Source organism: Amphiura filiformis, chromosome 12 (assembly GCF_039555335.1).
Source record: "Amphiura filiformis chromosome 12, Afil_fr2py, whole genome shotgun sequence".
NCBI lineage: Eukaryota > Metazoa > Echinodermata > Ophiuroidea > Amphilepidida > Amphiuridae > Amphiura > Amphiura filiformis.
In genome coordinates, this window is record NC_092639.1 from 8645744 (window position 1) to 8657633 (window position 11890).

Here is an 11890-nt window from a genome sequence, read left to right on the forward strand (position 1 = left end):
AAAATATGTTAGTCCCCCTCTATATTATACGTAAATCAAAACTTGGCCACTGACTTGAGTACACATGCCTTACTCGGCACGTGAATTAGGGCCCCTGACCCAGTGTCCCATAAGGTAAATCCCGTCCTGGTTAGGCCCGTACTACTCATGGGCCCCTGGTGCTCTTGCTACGCCCCTGACATAAGCTGACATCCACGGGAGATGTTAGCATGCAGTCGATCGATGAACTCTGAATAAAACCGGGTCGACCCGGTTTTAAGTGAAATTTTACTGTTATTAAAGCACCTCAGGCTTAGTCTTTCACATGGTATTTTAGTACACCACTGGGCATAATCTAATTATGCAAAAAGTAGAAATGCGAGTAAAATTGAGGGCGTCGCTGTGAAGCAAATCACACTTATTATTATTATTATTATTATTATTATTATTATTATTATTATTATTATTATTATTATTATTATTATTATTATTATTATTATTATTATTATTATTATTATTATTATTATTATTATTATTATTATTATTATTATTATTTATTTATTTATTTATTTATTTATTTTTTACATATATGTAATTAGTTGTCCGTCAAGTTTTCCGCATAGTTGTCAATAGTGTACACCGAATACCTTGAGTGAGTTCACAGACAGTTCGCACCAAAATAGAAATATATTTTTGAGATTAAAAAAAAAAATATAGCCTATATATATAGGCCTATGCCTACCCATTATACAATGTATATAGCCATATGGCTAGAATTGAAACATCAGTATAACCATGGAAATAGTAGAGTCAACTATTTCCATGGTATTTTTGTGCATGTGATAGTCATGCAAGTTGAGCATGCACATTTGAACATGTTGAATGCTTTTATCAGGCACCGAGCAACATCACACCACTCTTTGCTGTAAACAGAGAAGTCTGCTGTAAAGAAAGAATCGATATTTACAAACATCATGTTTTGTTAAACTTCCACTTGGTTTTTCATTGAATCACAATCACATGACATCACGTCTTCAAAGGTGCAATCCCAGGGTGTAGGCTGGTGTAAAGCATTTTAGCTCTTAATCAAAGCTAGGCCTACCTACACATTAATAATATTTATTGTGTGCATACCAGTTTTATAGATCTCATAATATCGTGACGGTCGGTGGCTAAAATGAATAAAGTACAACGACTGATCAATCCTCTGCATTTGGAAGGTAAGTTTTCATATACTTCATAATTAATATTTGTGGTAAATTGCTTACGTTATAGGGCCTAGTACTCGGTAGCCAGTGACCACTGACCCGAGAAAGCACTGGTCAAAAATCAAAATGAATAAAGTACAGCAACTGATCAATCCTCTGCATTTGGAAGGTAAGTTTTCATATCGGTGCATGCACTGACCAAGGCAGCTGACCAGTGAAAGCACTGGTCAAAATGAATAAAGTAGGGGAGACCGGGGAGTGTTCGCCCTATTTTCTTCAATCTCGTCTAGAGATGGCAATTCTCATGTTAGAAGGCTATAGTTTTTACACTTTGAAGCCATATGCTGTAGCTAAATACTACCATATTTGTAAGAACATTGAGCTTTCAGTAACGGCAGGAGAAGGGAAAATAAAAATCACGATGCAAGGGCGGACTTGCCCCGTGCTGGGGCAAGTCCGCCCATATGGTGGGGTAAATTCGCCCTGATAAAAAGAAAATGTTATAATATTGCATAACAATGATAGATTTAATGCAAACGTTTAGTAAAGGGTATATTGGGCACTCATTCTCTTCCAAAGAGTATACTAAATATATTGGAGGAGTATAATGTAAGCTAATCAATGTAGGGGGTCCAAAATGAGCAAAACCTTTATTTACAACTTCGGGGATTATGGTTTTAGGACATAAACGGTGGTATGAGTAATACTGATACCACTCAACTTTAAAAAATATGCTTGCCTGTAGTTTTACCCTGTGTAAAGGTATTATTATCAATATTTTGCATAAAACGCCGATGGGGCGAATCCGCCCCGGGAGTCACGGTCCGCCTAGGGAAAACACAGGGCGAACTTGCCCCTTCACATACAGGGCGGACTTGCCCCAACGGTACTTTTTTTTCTTTACCTCGTGTTATGCCTACTAAACACAAAATGTCGATCTTTTAATTGCATAATATATTGTGCAAAACGTCCACCTTCCGAATAAATATAAGAACGAAAACCGTCTCTGCAAGGTCTTGAGATTATTACAATATTACTAATTCAAAAAACGTCAACTTCCTTGACTCGGAAAGGTTTTTTGACGATAATTTCTGTGGCTAGATGTCTAGGACTGTCTTGTTTTCTTGGGTACTTAGCTGTGACGTTTGCCATCTAATTACATCATCAAGGTATTTTCCCAGCAGTCACGAGATCAGAAACACGTGGTGGGCGGACTTACCCCGAGGGCGGACATTCCCCGGTCTCCCCTACAGCGACTCAATCCTGCATTTGGAAGGTAAGTAAGTTTTCAACTTCAGAATCGATGTCTTTGGTAAATATCGTGACGGTGACGTAAAGCACTGGTCAAGTACAGCGACTGATCAATCCTCTGCATTAGGAAGGTAAGTTTTCGTATCAAAATTACTTCAGAATCAATATCTTTGGTAAATTGCTTAACTAAAGTAATATTAAAAGTCCATAACAAGAACATTCTCAACTCAGTCTGAGCTACGCCTGGGTACGCTGCAGAATTGTGTTTGCTCCTGGCGCATTGCATTTTGTATATATGTGACACTAAATCCCGCACTATGCTAAATGTTGAAATAGAGTGCCCCCCTGACAAAAAAAATGAAAGACAAAGTGCCCCTCTGACAAAAAACGCACATTGTAACAATAAAGCCCTTTTTAGCCGGATAATGGGCGAAAATAGTGTAAAATACCATTTTTTTGGCGCTACGCGCGCACATCATCCCAATAAGGCCCTTTTCGGGAAGCTCGAAGACATACAGTCTCTATGTATTGTATGATGCAACTGCAATTTTTTTCGTCTGTGCCCCCAAAATTTTATTTTGCCCCCCCCTGACCAAGAAAGCTGGCTACGCCCCTGAGTAGGACTTTTTTTTCTTATTTACCAGACTATGTTACTGTTCAGCCACAGATCCTGAAAATTTCCAGGATCTGTGTGGTTCAGCTCAGACTATGATCTCATACGGCGCAAGAAAGACGAATCACAAAAGTCCAGTGACCGCGCCGCCCGATACCAGACTAAATGATGTTCAGCTCGAATGATCACTATCTCATAAAGTCCAGTGACCGCGCCGCCCGAAAGTCCAGTGACCGTGCAGCAAAAACTATGACAATCGAATTCGAAAAACCTGGTTTTTCGATTGAAAAACCAGGTTTATCAAAAAAACTATGACAAGTTTATCAGCGAAAACCTGGTTTCTCGGTCGATAAACTTGGTTTATCAAAAACTATGACAATCAAATTCGAAAAACCTGGTTTTCGATTCAAAAACCAGGTTCATAAAAAAAACACTATGAAAACCGAATTGAAAAACCAAGTTTATCGGCGAAAAACCAGGTTTCTCGGTCGATAAACCTGATTTATCAAAAACTATGACAAATCGAAAAACCAAGTTTATCGATTTGATTGTCATAGTTTTTGATAACCTGGTTTATCAGCCGAAAAACCCAAGTTTATCAAAAAAACTCTGACAATCGAATTGATAAACCTGGTTTTTCGATTTGAAAAACCTAGTTTTTCATTGAAAAACCAGGTTTATCGACGAAAAACCAGGTTTTTCTGTTCTATTGTGCAATATATACTTGCCATATGCGGCTCCAGGATTCTTTTCGGGGAAGGGGAGGGGGGGGGCAAACTGAATGTCAAAGTGGGGGCAGGAGTGTCTCTAGAGGAGGGGTATGGGGTGTGACACCCCCCCTCTCATACACAATTTTGGTCGGCAAAAATTGACTATTGTCGTCAAAACCACGCGCGCGATTGTCGACAAATGTAGTGAAAGCTATGTGATTGTCTAGTTAGGGGAAAAAGTTCACTTTGGTGACCACTCTCTGGCTAGTAAGGTTTGACGATTGGTTCGACTTCTATGGACCATTTAGAAAAAAATAGCCACCATGTCCCTCGCGAAAATCCCGGCATTTTTCGCTAGAGGCCAAAATCCAAAATGGCGGCCACCACCATTTTGAAAATTTAAGTTTTGAACCAGAGCACCTATAATAATCATGCACAAAGACACTTTTTTTGGATATGTTGAGTACAAGGATTCCGATTCTGACATTAGTTTGACATTACGGCATCATTTTCACCCAGAAATCCAAGATGGTGGCCGGCACCATCTTGAAAAATTTAGTTTTGAACAAGAGGACCTTAAATCGTGTACAAAGACACTTTTTGGATAAGTCGACCACAAGGATTTCAAAATTGACATTACTTTGACATTACGAACTCATATTTACCCAGAAATCCAAGATGGTGGCCGTCGGCGCCATCTTGAAAAAAATAAGTTTTGAACCAGATTACCCAAAATCGTGTACAAAGACACTTTTTCTGGTAAGTCGACCCCATGAAATCCGAATCTGACATTAATTTGACGTTACAAAATAATTTTTGCCCAGAAATCCAAGATGGCCCCCATTTGGTAGAGCGTAAATGTGATTTTTGAATGAAAGCAGAAGCATAAATGTGTCATTTCCGCCTTATCTGGGGTTCATGTCCCTTATATGGGGTTTAAACTGCCTTATCTTGGGTTTACATTCCTTATCTAGGGATAAGGCGCCTTACCTGTGGTTTAGACGGCCTTATCCTGGGTTTACGTTCCTTACCTGTGGCTAAGATGCCTTAACCTTAGCATATCGCAGTCGTAACCCAGATAAGGCATCTAAACCCCAGATAATGCGCCGTAACCCCAGATAAGAATTGTGTATGGGGGGGTGTCACACCCCATACCCCCCTCTAGCTACGGCCCTGTCTGCACATGCCTTTATACAGGACTCATTTCCTCAAATCCGCGCCTCTGGGTGTCTCTTGATCGCCTACTGCCTTCTTTTGTTCAAGCAAAATAAATTGTGGGCTTATAGGCCTATATTATTAGCTGCTGTTGAATACTGCGGACTCAGATAACGTGTAAACGTGTATTACAATTATTGTAAATTTCACGGTGGTTAATTTGATTGTAGGTTTGCATCATGAGGCTGATATGATGAGGAATGTTGACGTTCATCGTGTATTGTACCAGACGTGTGGTCATCAGGCATCCGTCTTGGCCAAGTCCAGATCTTGTCAGCAACACAAAGATGAGTCGGATAGAAATCAACGGTTGGTCATATTTGACAAAGATGGTACTCTTGTTTGTATTCATGCTATGTGGGCCCCATGGATACGAGGAATAGCAGCCAGGTATGAATGCACTGTGTTTGTTTGTTTGCATGTTTGTGTTTTTTTAGTCACAATAAATAGAGAGATGTTACCATTTACTGCCACCCATTCTGTGTTGGTAACAGTCAAATATCATGCGCCATGATTTGGGCTGAAAACGGGTTACATGCTCAAAATTACAAAAATAAACATGCTTTTGCACAGAAGTGATTGTAATCCAGCTAAGACTAAGAAATAGACAATTTTAACATCATCATGAAGCTGATTGTGTAAGCAGGGCCGGCCGGATAAACCTTTTTTGGGGCCCTGGGCCAGGCCAAAATTTGGAGGACCCAAGTACAAACGTCCGTGTGAGGAAGGCCTAAGCACTCAAGTGTTGATTTTAAAATAAGGGGCCTACTATATAATCGACAGTGTAATGACAATGTGCAAATTTTACTAGCGAATTTGCGCGCAAAAAATTTCAATATCAGACTATTTTAGCCCCAAATGAATTTTGCGTGTGGAGTTCAATATTATTGCAATATTAGCATATTTTGTTCCAAAACATATTGTTTTGGGGCTAAAAAGGAACATGCACAGGGCAATATTGGGCCTCCAAATTATAATTATGTGTACCCCCGGGTGATGAATTCTTAAAATGGTCTGCCAAAAAAAAAATCGCCCCCTCTTTGGCAGTGCCACAAAATATTTGCTCCCCCTTTGACGTGCCAAAAAACCGCCCCCCTTTTTGACGTGCCAAAAAATCTTTGCCCCCCATCCCACCCTTTACACATGCAAGGTTTTGGGGAGCCTGAATTTAAAACCTTAAATTGTCTTATTATTTTGAGCGTGTTCCTAACGTATTTGAGCGTTGTTCCTAACGTTTTCCTACACCTTTTTATTCACGCGGAATCACGCCAGTGAACATTAAAACCATTTGAACCCACATCTTATATGCACAGTTTATCCCTTACAATAGCTATTCAAGACACATGGTATGTAACATACCAAATCTATGGTAAAGAGGCTAGGAAATAATTCCTTATATCTCATACCCTCGTTTGTATGCCTTTATCTAATCCTGCTCCCCATGACAAGGACAATTTAATCTTCAGAGAGACTGCTCAGAGTAGGAAATTTTTAGCCTTTTTTATTAAACATGTTTACAATTGGCTTATAGCAATCACATGCTGACAATACACATAACTGATTGGTTAAGGATACGATACATGATTTACCGACAAGTGACTCATTTCGGAATGCGATCATGAATTTTGAAGAAAAAAAGTTTCCACAGGCTTCGTTGGGATTCGAACCAGCGATTCGAAACTTCCTTCGATTACGCGTCTATAGCGCTTTACCGTTCGGCCACGGTGGCAGTTGAGTGGAGGAGTGTAATGATAAATGATAAATCTCATAATGCCATCTTTAGCCTTTTGTTTACTAAAAAAGACGCGTTTTGTAAAGATAGATTAGCCGTTTTATGCATAAAGAGCACGAACGTTTGGGAAAGGTTTCAAACAAATAATAAAGACACTGATGTGATGATGAAATTGCGTAAGTCGGGAAATATCTGCGTCGCAATGTTTTGTTTTGGTTTTAGGAATTTGACCTTAAAATTTACGACTTCATGACATCATTCGAAATCAACAAAAGATATTTCAACAGTATATGGCATCATTCTTTCTCTAGAATGTTTTATACATGTATGTGAAATAGCTTCAACAATGGTTCGCTGCATAATGGTAAAAACAGCCTTGACCTAAAAAAGGGCGAGAGGTACCATATTTACGGATTCAGGCTAAATTTAAAATTGATATAAAACGTTTGTTTTTGATCGATTACAAAAATTAATTTTTGTCATATAAAGAAATTGTGTCTGGCGTGAATTACACTACAGTTTTTATTCTTAGGGCTCTTTGACTCCTTCAAATGATTTTTTTAATGATAGAGTGAATCCCCTGGCCCTCTATAATTACGCACAAAAGATCGAGTCCCCTTAAGCAGGTCACCATGATCAGTATAATTAGCTATACTTTTATTTATTTAGTGATAAGGCATAGAAACCTGCAATAGGCGATTTACTTCAGAATATAACTACAGCGCACAAAATTAAGTCCATTCTCTATAGTTAATTGAACACTGTTAGTTAATTGATTGTTTATTGACTCTTGTAATAACTAAGCAATGTATGTATAAACACATCCAATGTTATATTTTCTGTTACAAAATAATAATTGGTGTTCATAAAAGCTCATATGCTAAAACTCTCCCCCCCCCCATAATAGGGGTACACATAATTATTGCACCACCCCTTAGAATGACCAATTCTCTTTAAGGGTAGACAAGGTACTATTGGTCGAAGCAGCCAAAAAATATTGATTTTCATTAAAAAAATATGTAAATCAATATATTATTGAAAAATAACACTTCGATGTTTTGCAAAAGTTCATTCTACAAACCATATACTTTCAAACCTTGCTTGATTCATCGTTGTTAATGAGTTATGTACGTTTATGTAAGTGTTGCAGGTGTTTCAGTCCTCCTACAACATAACTCAAGAACCACAGGACCTACAAAAGTATGATCTGTGATATTTGAATTTTTCTACACACTAGCTATGAAATGAGCAATGCGATTTTGCCAAAGCTGACTACCATTCGCAAGATGCTGTGAACTAACAAATCGCAACACTTTAAAATAGTGTCAAACCTTAAATTGCAAATCTTGTGCAAAAAGTTACTATTTTTCGCCTGTTTTGTCATACGGTTGTAAATTCAATGAACTATGACTTGATATAACTTCTTATTTTACCATGTGTACAGGTTAGAGAATGCGACTGATTTAGACTTAGCCAACAAGATATTCAACCTGGTGTCATTTGACAACAATACAGGCAAAATCAAACCAGGACTGCTTGGTGAAGGGACCATGTCCCAACTTCGTGACACCATCACCCAATTGTTATCAGAGGAAGGTGTCCCCCGAGAAAAAGCTGAACGCATTGTGCAAGCTTGCTGGCAAGTTCGCGAAATGGCAAATTACGGTGACGTCCGTGCTGTAGGTGATGTGGGTCATCTTTTTGGAGTTTTAAAATCAAATGGGTACCTTATTGCTGTGAACACATCAGATAGCCGAGGCGTAACTGAACAGACATTAGATCATCTGGATTTAAGACGGTATGTGGACATCATAGTGTGTGGTGATGATGAAGATGTTTTGCCCAAACCACACCCAAGTAGGCCTACAGCACAGAAGATATGCAGCGAGTTAGGGGTCCACCCCAGTGACGTCATTATGATCGGAGATTCAACTTCTGATATGATGTTGGGATGCAATGCAGGTTTCCGATATTCAATAGGTAGACCTATATTAAAAGGACATTTCGTGATCCACATCCCCCCACTTTTCTCCAAAAAAAATTGAGATTTTATACCACTGGAAACCTGTGGCTACATCCCGGGGCTACATAATGTTTATGTACCCAAAATTTCTTGCAGATTAATTCGTTTAGCAAAAATATCGTCAAATTTGAATTTCGTTATACAACAGTGGTCTATGGAGCAATGTAATACACATAATCATGCATAACTCGCAAATTTGGGAATAAGCTTTTTTCGTGGATATCTGCTGAAAAATGTCATAAAAAGAGGATGCTATAGGATCACGAAATCCTCCTTTAAATACTATTAATAATATTAAATACTAGACCTATATCTGATTTGTTAAATACAGGGTCAGGCCGTCAGGGTGTATCAAAATAAAGTAGGCCTATGCAGTTTTCTTCAATTTAAAATTTGTCCTATAAACATGATAAAACACACAATAGGATTGAAAGAGGGAGAGAGAGGGGGGATTAGGTTATACAATTAACAATTAGGAGTAATTTATGTGTCATTGTATTTTTCAGGAGTTCTGACTGGTATTGCACCTCGAGAGGTTCTTGAACGGGATGCAACATATGTCGTAGATGATATCCACCAAGCACTGCATCTAATTTTACAAGATTCCAGTTAATATGACTGATATGGGATTCGGTGCAATATATTTTTTCAGTTTTTTATAAACTTAGCACTATGGGACTGTATAATGCGTGTCATGGATGCCATTGGTAACATTTTGTTTTGATTGCCGTTTATGACATGATTTTACATTTTCCTAAGATTTTTTAATATCTTTTTTAATCATGTTCAGAACAATTTAAGGGGGTACGTACTACCCCTCGATAAATTTGTGTCTGTTTTTGCATTTTTCTCAAAAACTAAGAAAACAGTGGTAACAAAAGTTATGTATATTATAGGGGCAAGGAATCCAATTACTACCCTGGAATTTCAGTGACCCAAGACAAGCGGTTCGTTATTTATGATAAGAAATTAGGTACCGCTAGGATGTACCTAATTTCCTATCATACTGAACCGCTTGTCTTGAGCATGTTGAGTCACTGAAATTTCAGTGTAGTAATTGTAGCAATAATATACATAACTTTTGTTACCAGTGTGTTATTATTTTTAAAAAAAAAAAAAAAAATAGTCACAAATTTACCACAGGGTGTAGTACCCCCCTTAATTGTTGAACTTTAAAAAATCGCCTTGAAGGCATACACCAGATAATAGCATGTTTTATTCGTCACATATCACGGGAGGGAATATTTTATGTAGTATTTTAATAGAAGATTGCGATTTTGCCAATACGTAGGAATTTCGCTTGAAATACGGACACGACAGCGTGATTTTTAACAGATTAATCTGTCTCAAACCCGAAGGTAAAAAGGTTTTGACAAATTACAATCTGGAAATTTGTTTTACTATTAAAAGGTGAAATACGTACATTCTGAAGTATGTGTACCTACTGTTACTAGACCCCTCAGTGGCCCAATCACCGAGCAATACTAATGGCTCAGGGGGCCGTAGCAAGAGCCTCGGGGGCAAATGGACAAGGAGCAGTGCGGGGCCCTTTTTAACATCTTCTTTATCAGCCATAACCCATAATAGTCTTACGTCGAGCGCACATTCTCTCCGCATTCAATTCAAAGAAGGTCTGTATGATGTATTGCTATGGATATTTTTCGAAGTAGGTCTAAATAATACCATCACACAAGATTCATTCCTCTAACACGTCTGAAGCCATGGCATAGATTTTTTGATAGGGGATAATGAATCCAGCATCTTTTGGTGCCAGAATAAGTTTATGTTACACATGCGAATTCAAATTCTCATCAGCAGTAGACGGCATGTCAACTATGGTATCCAAATTCTCATCAACAGTAGACGGCATACCAACTATGTCATCCAAATTCTCATCAATGCCAACTATATCCCCGGACTATATCATCCAAATTCTCATCAACAGTAGACGACATGCCAACTATATGTCATCCAAATTCTCATTAACAGTAGACGGCATGCCAACCATGTCATCCAAATTCTCATCAGCAGTAGACATCATACCAACTATGTCATCCAAATCTCATCAACACTATACTAACTATAATGTCATCCAATTCTCATCATTATTATGTTTTCAGAATCTTGGTCCCTATACTTTGTACAGAGTTAAAGAGTCCGATTTTTTCACACACTTGGACTCCTTGGATTCAACACTTGGACTGTATTCATTAATTACAGCCCAATTGGGTGCAATACTCTCTGTGAGATTTAATATTGCCATATCAGGTACTAACCATGCTAACAACAATCTACACCCAATTGGGCACCATACTCACCAAGATCTGGCAACACTGGCAACAACCAAACTGAAAACTGATTTGGCTGTGTGTGACTGAGTGAACTGCAGTGCAGCAGGGACATAATTCCCAGTAGATTTCTAACTCAAAAATCATTTTTTTTAGAAATTAAAGTAGAAAAAAGATGACAGCCAGTGTTTTGAGCTGTAATTTGCCAAGATTGTTCATGTTATAGAGTTACGTAGAATGCATGAGCAGGAAGTCAAGGCCAAGGTAAGTAACCTTACTTTTCAATAAGCTTATTTTGGAAGTTGCACAAGACATGCATGCTTTATTATGTGCTTGCAATTTGCATTGTGTGAAGCTAGAAAGGTAGGTTTATTCTATTTAATTCTAGAGATGATTAGACATCACAAAGGGAGAGCGTGGCGCAATGGTTAGGGTACTTGCCTTTAGTGCATGAGGTCGCGGGTTCGATTCCCGGCGGTGGCGATTTGCTGGGATATTGACTTGGAAAAAAAAGTCTGAAATTAATTGGCAACTTCTGTAGATTAAATTCAGACTTCCGCTCTCCCATGGTTCATTTAGAATTGGGTAAATGAATCATGAAAGTACTCCGTCCTTCGGAGGGACGTTAAGCCGTCGGTCCCGTGTAAGAGCCATACCTGTACATGTATCTCGCAGCCAGTTTCGAAAAGAGTAGGGTGTTAACCCCTGACTGTTCCCAACCCGTCCCGGTGTTCAAATGGACCCCAATGGAAATAAGCTTCAATAGAGGCTTTCTTGGGTTATCCAGGGTTGTCAAAACCCGAACAAATCAAATCAAATTAGCCTCTAGGCCTTCATCAGCCCAATGTCTCTGTTTAGTTCTAACTACTAA

At 38.6% G+C, this 11890-nt stretch overlaps 1 protein-coding gene across 2 annotated transcripts; it reads left to right on the forward strand.

Annotated features, from left to right (window-relative positions):
* Window positions 1-919: 919 nt before the first annotated feature.
* On the forward strand, window positions 920-9785 carry LOC140165743 (pyrophosphatase PpaX-like). 2 transcript variants are annotated; one of them, XM_072189062.1, is made up of 4 exons: window positions 920-1199; window positions 5147-5366; window positions 8153-8506; window positions 9238-9785. In XM_072189062.1, the coding sequence occupies exons 1-4, from the start codon at window positions 1157-1159 to the stop codon at window positions 9272-9274; spliced, it is 654 nt and encodes a 217-aa protein (XP_072045163.1). In that variant the 5' UTR covers window positions 920-1156; the 3' UTR covers window positions 9275-9785. The 2 variants fall into 2 exon arrangements, with proteins under 2 accessions (XP_072045163.1, XP_072045162.1); XM_072189061.1 differs by having other exon boundaries at window positions 922-1199; window positions 8153-8688.
* The last annotated feature ends 2105 nt before the right edge of the window (window positions 9786-11890 follow it).